The 19,722-nt window shown below is 32.7% G+C and overlaps 1 protein-coding gene across 1 annotated transcript; it reads left to right on the top strand.

Annotated features, from left to right (window-relative positions):
* Positions 1 to 302: 302 nt before the first annotated feature.
* On the top strand, positions 303 to 11,240 carry LOC143915876 (uncharacterized). The gene is made up of 7 exons (XM_077436696.1): positions 303 to 561; positions 721 to 1,359; positions 1,471 to 1,695; positions 8,074 to 8,136; positions 8,193 to 8,282; positions 11,049 to 11,138; positions 11,185 to 11,240. The coding sequence occupies exons 1-7, from the start codon at positions 303 to 305 to the stop codon at positions 11,238 to 11,240; spliced, it is 1,422 nt and encodes a 473-aa protein (XP_077292822.1).
* The last annotated feature ends 8,482 nt before the right edge of the window (positions 11,241 to 19,722 follow it).

The raw sequence follows: 19,722 nt of genomic DNA, 5'->3' as shown, positions 1-19,722 counted from the left end.
CAACCTATTATTGCCAGCACAACATAGGAAGTTTGTTCATGTTCTTTATCTTCACAAGGACACCACCATTGACTCATTAACTAATTATGTTAAGATGAAATTGCCATCCAGTGATGCTATAGCTGTAAAATTAAACTCGAAGGGTCCTAAAGCTTACTCTTCTTTCAAATTATCTGTCATCGAAGCTGTCTATACTAGTGTGTTGAATCCGGACTTTTGGCCCGCTGGTATAGCTTTCAACCCATGGAAATTTCGTCGGAGCCCGGCACCCTATAACAAATAGGGTGCGCAAGATTCGCAAGATGACGATGCTCTACCAGAATGTTAGGGGTCTTAACTCCAAAACTGTTGATTGCCTTTCTTCTGTTCTGGTACAGCATCATGACTTCATTGCACTTACGGAGACTTGGCTAAATGAATCTGTTTGCGACTTCGAGATATTCGATGATAGATACTTAGTTTTCAGAAGAGATAGGGCCAGCAGAGGAGGTGGTGTTTTACTGGCTGTTCGTGCCGATCGTGTGCGGTCTGCTCAACAAATTCACCGTCTTCAATCAGTTGGTGAACATCTTTGGGTTCGAGTTGATCTTCCGCGGTGTTCCATCTATATTTGTGTAGTATATTTTCCTCCAAATCAAAACGATAAGATCTCTGAAGTTTTTTTTAATAAATTACAAGAGGAATTTAACTTTCTAAAGAGTAAAAATATTTTGATTGTAGGGGACTTTAACACTGTTACTTTGAAGAATGTAAGCATGGAACTGTCGCATATGTGCAATCTTTTTAATTTATCAGATTTGAATAATGTATGCAATGTTTATGGCGGAAAACTTGACTTGGTGTTGTCCAATATTATTTGCAATTCCAGTAGAAGTCCCTGTTTTATTGTTCCTGAGGATAAGTTTCACCCTACGCTCAGTATTGATTTTGATGCTACATGTTCCCATTTAATGTTAAATGATTCTGGGCACAATAGTAATCGTAATTGTAATTCTGTTAATCATGATTTTTATGGTTGGAAATTTAATAATGTTGACTTTGCTGGCCTGAATTCTGTTTTGTTGGAATCGGAGTGGATTGATCTTTTCGAGTGCTTGGATGTGAATGCTGCTGTCGAGATATTTAATAGGATTGTGCATTCTTCTTTTAACAAATGCTTTAACAAAAAATTTCCTAAATCCAGAAGAATTTTTCCTAGTTGGTTCTCAGCTGAATTAATCGTAGTCATCAGTCGTAAATGTTACTTGCACAAACGCTGGAAGTTCACTAAGGACTCACATGATTACGTTGAATTCTGTCAGTTGCGTTCTCATTCCAAAAAATTGATCTCAATTTGTCACGCTGACTTCATTAAGAAATGTGAAGATTCCATTTCCATAAACCCAAAATTATTTTGGAACTTTATAAATTCTAAACATAATAACAATTCGAATTTGACAATGATGTTCAATGGTGATGAGTCGTTCTCAGGTTCGAAAGATATCGCTAAGGGTTTTGCTGAGCATTTTAAATCTGCATTTGTAGACTCATTCACTCAATCTTCAAATAATAAGTTTCAAATAAGTCATTCCTTCATTCTGTCAGTATTTGAATTTAATATCAGTGATATGGAGTATGGGTTCCAGAAGCTGAAACCTAATAGATCTTTTGGTCCTGACTTTATTCCCGATTTTGTTTTAAAGGGATGCAAGTCCAGTTTGTTATATCCCTTGCTTCATATCTATAATTTATCACTGAAATATTCTCTGTTCCCTGACTCTTGGAAATGCACCAAAGTCACTCCAATTCACAAAAATGACGATAAATCTTTTATTAATAATTACAGACCAATAGCCATTGTTTCGGCTCCAGCCAAATTATTCGAAATAATTTTGCAGAGATTACTTTATAACCATTGCAGTCGGTTTATCATAGACCAACAGCATGGTTTTCGTTCAGCACGCTCTACGACTACTAATCTTTTGTCTTTCACAAACTTCATTACTAAATCGCTAGATGCAGGGCATCAAGTTGATGTGATCTATACCGATTTTGCTAAAGCTTTTGATAAGGTTGATCATTCAATACTTATTAAGAAATTGGCCAATTTTGGTCTATCGGATAATCTTACTGATTTTTTTACTTCTTATTTAAGTAATCGTCGTCAGTTTGTTTGTTTTGATGGCCATTTCTCTGATGTATACCTCACATCTTCTGGCGTGCCCCAAGGCTCTAATTTGGGACCTTTACTGTTTCTAATATATGTGAATGATATTGGCTCGGTACTTTCAGATTCAAATTTTTTACTATATGCTGATGACCTCAAGTTATTCATGAAAATTGATAGTGTTTCTGACTGTGAGGTCCTTCAGAGTAATTTGAACTCTTTATGGTGCTGGGCGACTAATAATCATTTACCTCTTAGCGTTAGTAAATGCAATATTATGTCTTTTTCTCGGTCTTCTAACCCCACCTTATATCAGTATAATCTTGGTGGAACTCCACTGTGTAGAACATTATCCAAAAAAGACCTTGGCGTTACGTTTGAGAGCAGATGGAAGTTTGGTATCCATATTTCCAATATGTGCAATAAAGCTTCAAAGATGCTGGGTTTCGTTTTACGTAATGCTCACAATTTCAATAATTTAAGAGTTTTGCGTCTTCTTTATAACGCATTGGTCCGAAGCATTTTGGAATGTGATGCCATTATATGGAGTCCCAGTGAATTAACTCACTCTCTAAAAATTGAAAGAGTTCAAAGGAAGTTCCTCCGCTATCTATATATGAGGGAGTTTGGATACTACCCTCAACTGTTTCCTAGTGCTTTTGTGCAAGGTTCTGTTGGCTATACTTCCCTATCTCATCGGCGGGATATGCATCTTGTGTGTCATTTCTTCAAATTATTAAGAGGTGATATTTACAACCCAACTATATTGGAAGAAATGAAATTTTGGGTTCCATCTCGCCTCATTGATTATCGATTGCGTCCATTGTTCCAAACTATTAAAGCAAGAACTAATGTTCTTGCTTTTTCACCAATCGCTCGAGTCTTACGCTGCTTGAATTTGGTCAGCAATCACATTGATATTTTCAATATTTCACCGGATAATCTATCCGTATTTTTACTGTTTTTTACTTTTAATTCAATTTAAACTATTTATATATGTGTTTTTTTTTTTGTGTATTATTTTCATTTTTGATTTTTCAATTTATTAATTCTCAATTTTTCAATTTTTAATTTTTATGTACAATTTTTTAAATGTTTTATTTTATTTGTTTTTCTATTATTGTTGTTTTATTTTTTCTTATGTATTTGATCTTTTATGTATTGTCTGGCCACAGTGTCATATTGGGGTGACCTGTAAAGACTCTGTGGTATACTTGTATATTAAAATAAATAAATAAATAAATAAATATCCTTATTATACTTCACACCCCTGTATTCCGTTTCTTGCCTTTCCTTGTTATGCCAAGTATACAGCATTATATAATATTTTAAGTGCATTGGACTTTCTGTAGAATCTTGACGTTTAAGTTTCACATCCATGCGTCATCACTGGCAAAACACATTAATCGAAGATCTTTTTCTTCAGACAAAGTTGCATTTTTGAATTAAAAGCCGCATTCATTCGTTCAAATGCACTCCATCCTAATTTCATACGTCCCTTTATTTGTTTTTCTTCACTACCGGACATGTGAATTATTGGACCTGTTCGCCTCCCTTCTTGTATAGCTTTCGACGGGGTCTGACACACTGAATTATAATAAAAACTCAAAAAAGAACTGCCATGTAATGTTTACTAGATACAAAAAACATAACTGAGAGATAGGTATTTCCAAGTGAAAAATCAAAAAGCTACATCAGAAATATGTATGCACGTTTAAATCTGGAGTGCCTCAGAGCAGTGTTCTTGGTCTAATTCTGTATCTCATACACAAAAGATCTACCAACAACAGTGACCTTTGCAGACGAGATCTGTAGTATTAATGGCTTTGCACGAAGATCATGAAATGGCCTCATTTTATTTGCAAGAGAACCTATGTAGATAAAATCCTAAAGTAGCTATAACTCTGGAAGATATAGGAAAACGAGCAATAGTCTGTCCATGTGACATCCACAATGAAGAAGAAAACCTGTCTTCCAGTAAAATTCAACGACGTGACACTTTCATAAGCAGAGGCAGACATATTTGAATTGCAGGTTGGACATTGAAAAACCTCTAAATATAAAGATTTATTATTAAAAAATATACTAAAATAAAGCTATATATTATCAATTGGTCATTTTATTGAGATAATTTAATTCATGACTTGTGGTAAATGTGGAAAAGTCTATTCTTTCTTTTGAGGGTGCGGAATTAATCACAGTTATTTAAAGTTTATTAACTTTTGTTCCGTGAAATAATATGGGAAGTAAAAACTTCTTTAATATTAGTTTGGGATACTAATTATAAGCTCACATAAACATGTTCCTAAATTCTGATTTTTTAATGCGTAAATATTATATAATAATATAAAAATACGTATGTATGTATGTAGTTACTATAATTTCATGCAGCCATAATTTATGTGTATCCATAAAAATAAATTTTGTTAAAATTTATAATGTCGGTTTACGTTTTTGTCGTACAATAATTTGCGGGGTCCAGTTATGGTTGAATTTCTGACAGAGGGAGTCGGGCCGCGAACTTTGAAATTACATTAAGTTTCCTATAGCGGCCATTTTTCCCCCCGAAATAACCCAAAAATTCGACCCCATTAAACCGTACAAATAGGAGAAAATTTCGCCGGATGTTAAAAAGTTTAACTTAATAATCGTGAATACCTAATAATGCCGCTTTTCTTTTTTCCTCGCTCGCTCTCTTTCTTTCTCTCTCTCTCTCCTTTTCTTTTCGCGTGCCATAAAAATTGAGAACTTTTACAAACCTAAATTTTTAGCGGAACACATGCAAAAAAACGCTCTTTCGAATTTGTTCAAATTGAGTTAAAAAATGTGTTTTCATACTTTACAATTTGATTTTAAATATACAAAGTATTCTTAGAACCAACCCGACAAAAAACGAATACCAGACTTATATATGTACCTATGTAAATAATCGTCTTAAGATGTTAATACTCGATAAAAATGCATATTAAACTCTTATCTAAACCTTCAGACGACTTGTAAAATGCGAGTATTTTGTTAAATAAATAATATCAGGATTTGAAGAAATAATTAAAAATAAAAAAATTAAATTGAAACGTTATCATGCTAAGGGTATGAATAAAAAGAAAATAAAAATAGAACCGAAAAGTAATGTAAATTAAAATAAAATTTACTCACAGGAACTATTTTCGTCTAATTTCAGCTCGTGTAATTAATTACTCTGAATGTAAGTGCAATAAAATTATATATGTAGATGCGAATACTCCACTTGAGCTCTTTACTAATTTTGGTCAATTTGCACATACATTGAAATTATGTACTCCAATTTTACCCTTTCGCTTAGATTCCACTCCGACCCATTTTAATCACCTTACCACACTTAAGACGTTCTTAAAATTTGCATCTTATCAAACTAAATGCGAGTATGTTGAACTTTACAAACTACTCTATTAATTTTATTATATTTAAATCCAGTAGTCATACATACATATATTTACTCATAAAATAAAGCATTGGTTTATATGTTAAATTTGCACACTTATATAAATATTAAATATATCAAAACTAGGGATTGCAATACCGGTATACTAGTTTACCCGTAAATCGCCAAAATTTCGCCATCGGTAAATACCGGTAAATTAAAAAAATTACCGGTATTTACTGTAAACTATTTTATCGCGAATTATATAAGTACATATACAGGTAAATAATCGCATAATATTATAATAAAATCGATGCAAATGGCCTATTGTGCATTAGGTTGTTTGGAATTTGTTTATTTTCAGTATTAAATATGGCAATTTCAAATTGATAAATTCAATGGCAACACAGACTAACCAAAACCACAGACTAGTCAAAAGCGATCAGACGGTTGTTTCAATTATGATCGAAATTTTCAAATAGTTCAAAATTTAAACAAATAAATATAATTGGTAAGAAATAAAAAAAATAAAATGTATTTATTTACATTTAATGCATTTATATGACATTTAAATTACATTTAATGCATTTATATGACAATATTCACCTGAGATTTATTTTTAATTACTTGCGATTCAATCTAGGCTAACGTTCTTAGGAAAAGTAACCACATAATCTTTGAAAAAAAATATATTTACCGGTAAATACCAGAATACCGGTAATAGGAAAAATCTTTTACCGTTTACCGGTTAATGGAATTTGACGGTAAATTTCAATCCCTATCAAAACGTAAATTAACATTTATATCTTATTATATATCTATTTTCCAATTCATTTATCGTATTATTACAGTTCAAATGAAGCGTAGTGGAGCTTTATAGAAAAAACACGAACGCTGAAGATAAAATATCAAACAAATTTCCATATTCGTAAAAATGCGGAAGGCTTATATTATATTCCGCACGAGGAATTTAGGATCATACGCATCTATGAATACATATGTATTGTACATATATGCACATATACACAAAGATGGGAACGGATATATTGAAAAAATATATCCGTCTTCCATGCGCAAGGAGAGACGCGAAGCAATATCATAGGTACATATGTATGTATGTAGTTCAAAATTCCAGAAGAAATAGGAAGATCAAAACAAATTTCGTCTAGCCTTTGAGTTTTTATTGACCGCTCTTTCGCTTTTCCTAGCAGGCCTTTACGCACAAATGAAAATTTTGTTATTCCCCCACTCTTCGACTTCCGCGCGCGAATTTCCCTTAGAGGGAAAAGTTCAATCGGATTAACGGCGCCGGGGGCCCCCAGGGTGGGGCTCGGGGCCTCACCTGGCGGAGAGGGGCGCAGCCTCACGGGCCCCCGACACTCAAATCTCAACAATCAATTTGCTATGAAATGCGCCCGCCCGTTGTATTAAACTTTTACGACGTTCGTCGGCGCCCTCGCGAGAAGTGGAGACGGGGCGAGATTTCGCCGGGGTAACGAGGCCTCCTTGGCTTATTTACAATGTAAATTTACGCGAAAGCAGCCATTCGCAGATATTCGATTATTTGGAGGAGGGGCTGGGGAAAGGAGGCGGGGGGGGGGGTACGAGCACGAAGTGTCTGCGTGCTCGTTCGCGTGCTCGATAAAAAGGGGACGTGTATTAATGGGCGGTTGGTGAAAGTCTTTAAGCGCTTATCTGGACGAAAGCTGCTCTCCAGAAAATTTCTCACTCGATAAAGCTTATCAGAGGTGCTTCGGTGGCTTGTTGAAACTGACACCGGTTTATCTCGGCGCCATTCGTTACGCTCATTCGTCGCCGTTTTTAAATTGCAGCGTGCGGCGAAAAAACGGCGATTATAAAAGCTCAATATCAACACACACTTCTAGCACGAAAGCCTGAAAATAGTAACCATAAATAAAACCAGTATTGAATCAATAAATAAAATTAAAACTTTCTTCAAGGTTTTAGATCAGTGGTTCTTAACTGGGGTGCGAGAAGGCATATCAGGGGGTGCGGGAGGCGTTTCTAACAATAAAAAAATTAGTTTTGTGATATTTGAAAACTATTTTGATATTCGATGACATCGGCCAATTTTTTTCGTGACGGAAGCGCTTGGATAGCTATAACAAAAATAATATAATTTATGGCGGTATATCGCGTCAAGCTCTCTCATTTCTCGCAAATAATAACGACAGTTTTCTCAGAATTTGTACACCGTCGTCTCCACTGGTATACTGTTTACAATTGTTTTTGCGACAGGGGCAGATAGCAAAAAAACTATGGATAGATAAATAGATTGATAGTTACCAAAAAAGTTTTTATAACTAGCATATGTACACACACGAAAGTTGGATTGTAAACGTTATCTATCATTTTAAAGCAGAAACGAATGCATACTTAATTGTTCAGTGGTTAAAGCCCGAATAGGATATAATAATCACACAAACGTAAGAATTTTTCTCGCAAAATTTTGAAGTACATATTATTATTATTTTATACGTACTTTTTAATTATTATTTGACTGTAGTAAACCCTGCCATGTCAAAAAAGCGCCAGTGGAAAAACGATTATGTTGATTACGGATTCACTTGTACAACAGAAAAATATGGTACACAACGACTTCAATGCATCTTTTGTATATTCAAGATGTATGTTCAAGATGCAAGATGTTTTCAAACTCCAATCTTATACCATCAAAGTTGTTTGAACATTTCAACAATGTGCATAGTGGTGAAGGTGCTTCTGAACATTTTGAAATCAAAGAAGGCTCGATTTGAAGCCAGTGTTACAGTCACAAAATTATGTGGCGCAACAATTCAAAAGCCCTTGTTAAAAGTGTCCTATCAAGTGACATATCTTTGCGCTAAGAAAAAAAATCTTGCAATAAATGTATTTTTCTACATTAAAGATTCCAGAGCTCATTTTTCAAGGGGGTACGGGAATATATTTTCAGAGTCATAGGGGTGCGGTTCACTGAAAAGGTTAAGAGCCACTGTTGTAGATGTACATATATAGAACATTTTACCAGCCCGTCAAGGCTGAAACCAATATGCTTATGAGCTCGCCTTTATCTAAAGCTATTGATCTTCTCAACATATTGGCACACCATATATTGACATCTTTAGTGCCAATTATAATAATATTGAAATTTTTCCTATATATTTTTACATACACATACATATAATATCATACGTACATGCTACTACGGACCCCACACGAAATATTCAATTCACACAGTAATATAAAATTTATGTATATACTTGCAAATGTAACTAGACAAGAATTCCAAACATTGACATAATTGAAATACACACAACCTGATTTAAAATAAGGGTGAGACCTACATAAATGATGGATGAAGGATGCAGGGTGTTCCAAATGATACAGATGGAGTAGTTTAGACAGTATTTATTTACGTATATACGTCTTAATGTCGGACGAGCCTTACGGCAAGTAAAGTGTCCCATGGACGCTTTATACCATACACGTTCGACAACAACACACACAACTAGTTCGAAAATCTTTCCTACATATATCTATAATACAACATCGCAAAATAACTTCGTCAAATTCTCTGTCTATATTAAAATAATATGCAATAATACGTATGACGTCAAAATCTTCATAATATTCATTAATACCACACACCACTACTAAACTTTGACGTCGCTCCAAAGTTCTCACGACCTATGTATGTACATAATTACACGAAAATCATGTGAACTGTATAAGAGGTATGTAAAAAATTAACACTTTTCTAACTGTGTTAAAATAATCCGCAAGTTACTGTGCTGAACGCCAAGCGTCCAGTTAAAAACGAGTATTTTTAAGTTAAAATAATGCCAAATCTGCGAGTTGAATTATTGTAAGTAGCTTTAAAAATCATTGTATCGTGTATTAAACGTCGAATAATTTAAAATTCCTTTTTAAGTCTAAGAAATGAATAATAATTATTAAAAAAAAAGTTTTTTAAAAACATACCTCTTCTATAATTTGTATATAAAATTATTATTTTGAATAAAAATACCAATAATTTTATTTTACTACCGCCATCTGCTTAAAAATAAAAACATGATAAACGTCACCCACTTTTCAGAAATTCAAATTTCAAACGGGTCTTACACGATATTTTTGCACCATCGTAATGGCGGAGGATCCATTTACTTATATTGATGACCAAAATGAGCAGTATGGCAAAGTATGAAAACAGTCGGATAAGAGGCAAATTTTTTCGTGAATTCTAATCGTAAGTGAAACGTAAACGAGGTATGTAAAAAAATAACGACATTAACAAAGCCGTCATTCTAAAGCGGATGTCATTATCACACTGACCGTTGAGTTCAGCGTACTGAATTCAAAAATAATTATTTCTGTTGATATTGATCAATATTTTTATTTCGTAATGACAAAATTCGGATTATAGAGGTTTTGGATCATTATATTTGGAGATATATAATAAATCATTAGTTCTGGTCACTCGCTATCCATCACAGTACGGCAAGTGTTAACAAACCGTACCTCAGTACGAAAATCGAGTGTGGTATGGTCAGAGCATCAGACCATGCCCGTCAATAATTAATCTACTACGTGATATCGTCTCAAGTTCAAGTTCTAAAAGTTCAGAAGCTCAAGTTCAAGTGTATTCGAATATATGTACATAAGTGATTAATAAAGAATCTATTTATTTTTTCCTGAAACATAATTGTACTTAATAAAACTACATACAACTCCTGAAAGGCAAATTAAGAAAAAATTTGGTGACAGCGGTTATACATAACAATGCACACAATTTTTCTGTAATCTTTATGTGCGCATTTAATACTGTTTTTATTTTGTTTCAATTAAATTTTTTTTATATTATAATAAAATATCTCTTGAAAGAGTTTTTTGCAAATTTTAATAAATTGAAATTGTATAAGTAACTATTGATTGTAAAAATCTTACATTAGCTTGATAGCTAAAATATATATAAATAAATAAATAAATATTTGAAAGATTAATGGAGACTTCTTTTGAGTGGAGAAAATATGCTATTTTAACTAGTGCGAATAGAATTATTCATTTGGAATTCCCGTAATTTCAGGGCAGTCCAATTCGATAATATTATATGTGAATAATAATTTAATGCAGTCTGAAATGTGTTCAAATTGCATTATATGATGAAGGTCCACTTATTCAAATGACATATAATACACTTCTTCACAATGTGCACTGTATGAGGCATACAGTAATGCATAAATTGCGAGTATTGAATACGAGGTCATGAAGTTTTGCAGAAGGCCTTGGTTCACTTTTTCATCGTTCACGTCGCCTTTACATAATTGGCACTCGTTAAGCTGAAAGGAACTCAAATGCGTCTGGAATGTTAAAAATAATAAAATAAACATATTTTTTTGACATTGGATGATTGTCAATAAATTTTTTTAGACATGAAATGAAATATCAAGGACCATGTAAATAATTTTAAAATTTTGTATTAACTAACACTATCACCTTTATTAGGACTCATAATTAGCTCAAACAATTATATAGCTGTCTCTTCAAATTATCATCAAGTTTTATTTATTACAGTTCACGTGTTCACTTCAGTTCGTTCATGAATATACTAGTTTATTCATACACGAAATATTGGTTTTAGTTGAAGTGCTAACAGTTAAAAGTTATCTTCAAACCGACTCACCAGGTGTCGTATGAAACTTTTATTTGTCAAAACGCCAAATATTTAAAAGGGAAATCACATTTAAACATTGCTATATTTCCCATTTCTACTTATTTTTAAAATACTCCCAACCCTGAGTTAGCATTGTAAATATGTATGTACATAGAGGATGATAAATAGGTATACATACATAGAGGTTGAGACAAACGAATGAGTTTGTCCTTTTGTGTACACTATAACTATAACAATAACAAGTATATTAGATTGGTATATATATAACAAACTATAATACATAGAAGTAACATAGACTGTAACATATTGTTGGTTTAAAGATTCATAAAATCATAATTTGACAAGTTAAAATTATTAAATGAAATTTCTTGAAGAAATATCTCAAAAATAAATTCGATTTTGATTTTTAAATGTTTTTCATAGTTTATATACGTATTGTGTCACAATGTACATTTGTATATTAAGTATGTATATTCTTATAGCTACTGATCTCGTGATCATTATCTATTTTACACTTTTTTTTCTTGTTAGTATTTATGGTATTATTTTATTTAAATGTTAATGCATACAGCATAAAAGAAGCTCCAAAACCTATTTAAAATTATTGTAAATGTTTATAATACATTTTATACATATTTTTATATTATTATTAACTTAAAAGGCTTTAACTTTCATATTATCCAGCACTGCAAGTCAACATATTGGCACAACACTAAACTTAAAATTATGTTTAGGTAATCTTTGTTAATTCTTGTAAGAAAAAGAACATTTTTTCCAAAATTTTTTTTTATTTCATAAAAAATAAATAAGTGCCAGTTTAATTACAAACAACCCACATTTATGTTCAGAAAATAATATCACACTTTGCGCCGCAGGCGAAATTTTTTTACTAATTCATGAAATCTTAATTCTCATTCGCATTCACTTTCACTTTACCTTTGGAAAAGTCTAATCAATTGAGAAGCGTTTTGCTTTACAAAATAGAGTAACGTAAATTATACAGGTAACACTTACATATAAATTAAAAATAATCGATAAAAATAAATATTGATTAGATCAGATTTTAATACTTGGTAAATGCTTATTCAATCATTACAAAATATTTAAAACTCGGCTAGAGAACAATAGAATTTTGTTCTGAAAGAGGAGACATTTTCTTGAAAAGATACCTGTTGGAAACTCTAATATATACATATATATATACATACAAATATATATTTTTTATGTTAGTAGGAAATTTAATGAATAATTTAATAAATGCTTATTTACAAGATATACTCGGATAATAGGGGAGAGTGGTGTACCTGTGGACAATTTTCGCTTTTTAACTCATAGCTCAGCAACTTTATTGTTTTATGCAAACTTTTTAATGTCATTAGATAGGTTGAATATTCAAGATTAAAATTAGAAAAGAAAAATTAATGATAGTATAACAGTTTTTATTTTTTGCAAAAATAATAGAGACAAAATAATTGTCCAAAGGTTCAACACTATGTTGAACCTATGGACAGTGTACATATGTATGTTGTACCTTTGGACAGATATGATAATTTATACAAAGTAAACTATTTCATCCAATGTTGAAATTCTCAAGGTCTACATTAAATTCCAACTGTGATTTGAGTCTACCAGGCTGGCCTACCACTCGAGGAGGAGGCAATTTCCCAGAAATTTCCTCTTGACAATTATTATAAATTTTGTCATCGACCACAAGAAATCTGTTTGTCGATATTTTCTTGTAATACTTAATTTCAATATCATTTTCGATTGGATTATTCATAACTTCAGCAACATAATACTTGAAAGCCTTTTTGTTTGTTAATTTCACAATAACCTCTAACCTTAACATCTGGACGCGTCCAGAGGTACAACCAAATAAATGTCCAAAGGTACAACAAAACGAAATATTCAACTAATATTAAAATACACTTCTTTGTGGTTAAGTTTTAACACAGATATCGTCGTTACCAAATAGTTAAATAGCCACTATACAAAACTAAATGCATATCTTGTATGAAAAGTTATTTTAATAAATATGAAAAAACAAACAGTTCGTTGGTAAATATTTACTTTTGGGTCCCAAATAACGAAATTCTCGAATTTGGCAGCGCGCGGTACCAAAAGGTGGATTGAATGTTGCTAATATTCGATGTTCATAATTCCCTAGAACATTGTGTAGCAAAAATATTTTCCCCGACCGAAATAAAGTCATTGTCCACAGGTACATTCGTCCATAGGTACACCACTCTCCCATAATAATAAATAATAATCTACATTTAAAAATCAATAATTATTAGTTTAATGTATTCCAGTGGTTGCCAAGCGGGCTTTTATCCCGGTTAGTTTGTTGGTAATATCTGCTGAAAAATTAATTGAATAATAATTATTCTAGGTTTTGAACTCTAAATAGTTAGTAGGCATTCAATACAAGTACTTCAAAATTAAACAATTAATACAAGTATTTATTACCCATTTTTTACATCCAGTATGAAGTTCACATTCGCATTTTTTGATCACACTCCGTATATTGTAAGGCACGCGTATGCATACGGAAACGGAAAAATCATAGATTCGCGTCGCGGATGTTCGAAAGCCGATACACGCGCCCAAAGAGGGCAAAAATAAAATATAATAAAAAAAGCGCGGCAGGCGTCGATGTTGAAAATAAAATTGAGCAATTTGAATGCGAAATGGGCGAATTTTTGTCCGAAATTGCCCGCGGAGGGTGCGCCACGTACGGTGGCTTTATTCGGTACACCAGTCAGCGCCCGGCACTCCCCGTGCCCAGAAACCGGCTGTATCAAAAGGAAATTTTCTTTACTTTGCTCAGCACGTAATGGCGTCCAAGTGCGCGACTCGTATGCAAATACGCCAGGGCCGGCTGCCCCGAATGGCCCACCCCGCCCTTTGTTTCAAATATTAAACACAACCCCCTTACACGTCAGGACACGCTCCAATTTCCACTCGTTTCCTTCTTACTTTATTTTTTGATGTATACACTGTGCGAACTTTGCATACATCGATCGGTCGCTCTCCTCTATGCACGCTCTGCAACTTCAATCGGTACGACAATCGATACAATAGAATTAAAATAGAGAATGTAGACATTGATTTATCGATATTGTTGACTATTTTTATTTCGGATGGGAAGCAGTAGAAAGATTTATACCTTTTCTTGTAGTAACAAGTAGATACATATGCACATACATATGTAGCTCAATGAAATTAACTATTGTGTACAGTTTTGACAACGCACTTCCATTTTGGCTCGAAGTTTATTATATCTAGTTGTAGGTCTGCCAAATCTTTATTTTTTTTATATTTCTGCCCATTATGATCATATAATGTATCATCATCTCGGAAAAACATTGAAGATTCTGGCTTTTTTTATATTATTTTTATAGTGAAATATTCAACGAACTAAAATTAATAAAAACATTATTTTAACACTTATTTTAACTTATTTTCCAGACATTTTAGTAGAGTTCAATATTTAAAAAGTCGTTTAAATTTGTTTATTTTACATACATTTATTATGACAGATTTCCCCAAAGCGATACATAAGGTAAAATTTTTGTACATAAGTATTTAACAATTCTAAACATTGCAATACAATTATGTACATAATATATAATAGATATAAGATGTATTGTGAACATAATTTTGTAATAATAAAAAGCATTTAAAAATCAAAAAAATGTACATATTATACAATACATACAATAGCGTCATCTATGGACAAATTGATACAATCGACAATCAATAAATTTGATATACGATGAATTTGCGAGAAACACATTCTATATATAATTTACTTATGTAAATATTATAGGCAAGCATATTTTATATTAATAATCAAAATATTCGAAATGCGATAAATTTGCAAAAACTGAAGGGAGGAGGATGTTGATTTACAAGAGCTTTTATTTAGGATATTACCGTTGAATCATGTCCCTAAGCCCCAAGCTTTTATATTTTAGATATATATATATATATATATATATATATATATATATATATAAAGAAATATTAAATTACTATGAATATTTTTGATGGGGAGAAATAATATTCATATTCAACTATTTTTTCCATTTAGCGTTTTGTATTGGATCCGTCACAATTAAGGTAGATAAATTGAAAAATTTTAGCACAAGACGGTCGATCTGGGTTTTAATAACGATGCAGACCTTGCTTATATAATCAAATGATTACTCGATTCCGGCTGGGTTTTGAGCCCATGACCTTCTCAACTGGTAAACAGTGATTTTAACCAATGAGTTACGCTATAACTCTTTTCTGTTTCTTAACCGATACATTGCGATCCCATTTCGTTTAAAACATATTAGAATTACCGTTTGTATAAGTTATATATTTTGTATTAATTGATCTAATTTTCTTTTGTACGCAGTTTTTTAATGTTTTGTTTTTTTTTGAGAAGTTAGATAAGATATTATTATATACAGTCTCCACCAAAAAGGTTTAGAAACATGGGCTTAAGTCATAAAGTTCAAAACGTTGTTTTCTATTACATATATATATGTACATATGTATACTTTACAAAAAATATGGAACGAATTTGAACGGGATTGAATTTTCATCGTTGCAAATATTTTGATAAATAAATTGGTATTTGATTTGGTTCACATCTCATATAGAAATATAAGATAAATAGATATATGTAGAATGGCTTCCATTCAACGAAGTATATAAAGCTGGATATGGGGTGAGTGTTTGCCGGAAAACGTATGGGGTGGATATCGAACACGCAAAAACTGGAAAATTGGGAACAATTTAATTTTGAATTCGATGTTTCGTATGCGTTACCATTTTATTTGCTCTATTGGCGTGATCCGGATGCAACATTTTCGATACGTGAGTCAATTTCGGTTGTTCGATCTCGTGTTTTTTCTTTGTCTATCTGGCGACATTTTCATTTCGTCAGCGTTCGATAAAAACAAAGTTCCATTGTTTCAATCGTTATTATTTGCATCGTCCGCATATAACCGTATAATTGCGAATCATATACGACTTCAATTAGAGGAAAATTGATAATAATGACTGTTATTAAATGGTCTGAAAGCATGTTTGCGCTTGTGAGAATATTTCGACGTTGAATTAAGTAGAGCGGTAAAACAGCCGACCGCACTAGAAGTTATCCTCCATATTAAAAATACTTGCCGTGCGATAAAAATTCTCCCCGGGGGAAACCTATTAATGTGAATAACCCAACCGGCGGCGGGCCTGTTTGTTCAGATGAAAAATAAAGAGATATTTCTGAGGAAAAAGCCAGAAAATTCGACTGCATGATGACAAAAGGCACAGCCACCAAAGGGCCTCGAAAATGTGTATAATTTTGGATCACTTAAACTTTCGAATGGCACACGAAAGTTTTTCACCAACCGATGATGATGAAAGAGGGGTGAAACGAACGTCGAAGAAGGAAGCCCCGAAAGGGCCCAAGTTTCAATGGCGTGTTGAATTGCAAACTTCGAGCGTAGTTCTCTTTTTCCCGGGAAAAAATTATCGCTACACACCAACCTACCCCCCCCCCATCCCTTTTCGCAAACGAAACTCACATGCAAACTTGGTAATTCAATTTAAAATATATATAATTTGAATGAAAACTTATTGAATGAGTTTTTTTTAATAAATTAATACGATATCTATATTTTCACTTCTCCATCGCCTTATCCTAAGTCGGATCAGATTCCAACGTCTACATTTGTCTCATTCAAGTGAGCTTGTGCATCATCAAGTGTGGAATATGAAACCGTGAGATCTTTGGTCTATCTTTTGAGTGGTGCAATCCTACTTTGATAAAAGTAGGATTGCACGACTCATGCAAGTTGAAACCACTTCGTTACAACCACTTTAAAATGACATACCTGATTTTTTAATCTTTTATATTTTCAAGGCTTCTGTTCAACAACAAGATGGTTTTTAAAAATTCTAACCTGAAATGTGAAATGTGAAAATAATATATATTTGAAAATGATTTTTTTTTTGTGTTTTTACTGTAAAAATGTGGCATCAGATATATGTGCCTACATATAAATATCTTCTTAAAATAGAATACTTCATATTAAGAGTCACCTCTTCACTTTGAAATTTTTTACTCTCTCATAGTGAAATTTCCTGGAAAATACTCCAGCGTTTTTCCAATGTTATATTTGAACTATAATAAAATTAAATTTTCACTTTTTTTATTCAACCAAATAAAATTAATTTTGAATCAGATTTATGACGCATAGCCACAGCTTAAATGTAACCAATTTTTTGAACAAAAATATAATATAATATATATAAAAACTTTTGATTTCGATGACGACTTCGGTTTCGACTTCGGTCGTGACTTTAGTTTCAACTACAGTTACGATTACGATTACAAAGACAATTGTTGTTGTTTGTTATTATTATTATACATATAACTTTATTTTAATTCAAGTATAAATTCCATTTCTGAAACCACCCGTTGAAATATCAATAGGCGCATCAATAGTATAAATATTCAATTATTTTTTTCATACAAAATAAAAACTATTTATAAGTCTCACCTTTGAGACAAACTTTTTTGTACATTTTCTATAATAACGTGTTATACAACAGGTATCATTGAATAAATGTATGTATGATACATTCATATATTTTATTCAGAACTAGCTGAACCCGGCATGCGTTGCAATGCCGCAATAACGCATGCAATTCCCGTTCCCGTTCCCTTTCCTGTTCCCGTTCCCGTTTATCGACGTGTTTCGATAAGTGAATGTTTCAGTTTCAAATTAATACTTAATAATCAAATTGAATTACAGTAATGATAATTTTTGGGAAAGACGCAGGCAGTAAACGCATTTGAAATTATTCAATTGTTGGTTTATTTTACCCTAACAACGCAGGTGGAGACGCGAAAACATTTGAAATTATTGCGTTGCAATGCCACTCATTCCCGTTTTTCCACGGGAAGGTTACATACATATGTACATATATGCAAAGTCTCTTCCGAAATAATATATTAGATAAATGTTCTTCAGAGACTCCAATCGCGATATCCTATCATAAAATTTTATTATTGTAGTTTATTCCATTGCAACATATACGAAAGCTATAAAAACACTTTCTAAATGTTTGATATAGTAGAATGTAAATTTGATAAATAAATTGAAATGTTATGATATGCATTTATGCATTATTCGACTCTTTTCAAAAATCTTTTTGAACTGTATATTCTCAATCGCATTTTTACAGTAGCAGTGATTGAGCGTCAAAGACGATTCATCACAAAAGGGATACCGAATCCCCTCACTCGCTCAATGTTCCAAAGGCGGTTCTACTCATGAGCTAATGGGGCTTCAGTCAGAGAGAAACATGATGGAAAAGCCCACAATTGCAGACCCCTTTTCCTGGAAAAAACAAACTAGTCGCTGTCTGTAGAGAGCAACAAGTGTCGTCATAAGCCACCGAGCGTTAATTAACCACTCGCTCATATTCACGAGACAACGCACACCGCGCAAACATACATCCCATTATATGTATAATACATGCACGATGTTACGGTTTCCCTAATTTTACACGGATCATAATATTCGCATAAACGTATGAATATGATAAAAATTTAAATTCTACTCTCTTCTCACGGTTTGAAAAGACGCGGTCGTCGTTTCGCCATCACAATGGGCACCCGCTGGAAAAGCCGTGTTTGCTCGACGGCTAAATGGTCGGTTTTTTGCAATTTTTTTTTATTTTTGTACCGGCAAATCCTCTACCATCCACTTCCTCTTTGGTCCTACAATAGTTCCACATCTGGCACGCTACCGGCCGAAAGATCGCTCTCTTTCTTTGTGCCAGTGCGCCGTACAACACGTGTTGCTCTCCCGTTGCTCACCTTTCACACACAAATTTGAAAGAAATCCAAGATTGATGCGATCGATTCACTTCAAAAAATGATATGTGCTTCTTTCGAGATTTCCACGTTCAGTCGAACCGTTTGCGATACTTATTTTCGTATTTTTTAATGTTACATCGTTGTATGAATTTTCGTTTCCGTCGCTTTTCGTATCATGAATTTTTATGTATATTATATATTTTGTTGAAAAGTCAGTAAAATTAGACGCTTCAAGCTATCTGGATAGGCTTCAAGGAGTTTTATGTGAATATTATTTGAGATGAATATAGTGTGATCTGATTAATAGCTTTAAGCGAACGACTTACAATCCTAAGAAAATGTATTCGTATCGTAAAACTTAAAGAACAAAATAAAAAAAGATAATGTGATAGTGAATCGTTTCGACAAACTATTGAAAAGAATTAGTTTTTTCATGTTTTGAAACTTCGTCTGTACAAAGATAAACTAAAATTTTATTGCTATCGGCATTTATCGTCACAGAAAATTTATTTTCTTCTATGAAAATTTAGCATTGTTTGTATTTTATATAACCAACGATTGTATCGTAGTTGAAACTTTTTCATGTTATTAAAAGCCGAGTGTGAATAAAATTAATAAAGTGGAGT

Source organism: Arctopsyche grandis, chromosome 8 (assembly GCF_051622035.1).
Source record: "Arctopsyche grandis isolate Sample6627 chromosome 8, ASM5162203v2, whole genome shotgun sequence".
Taxonomy (NCBI): Eukaryota; Metazoa; Arthropoda; class Insecta; order Trichoptera; family Hydropsychidae; genus Arctopsyche; species Arctopsyche grandis.
This window is presented reverse-complemented; position numbering and strand designations above follow the sequence as displayed.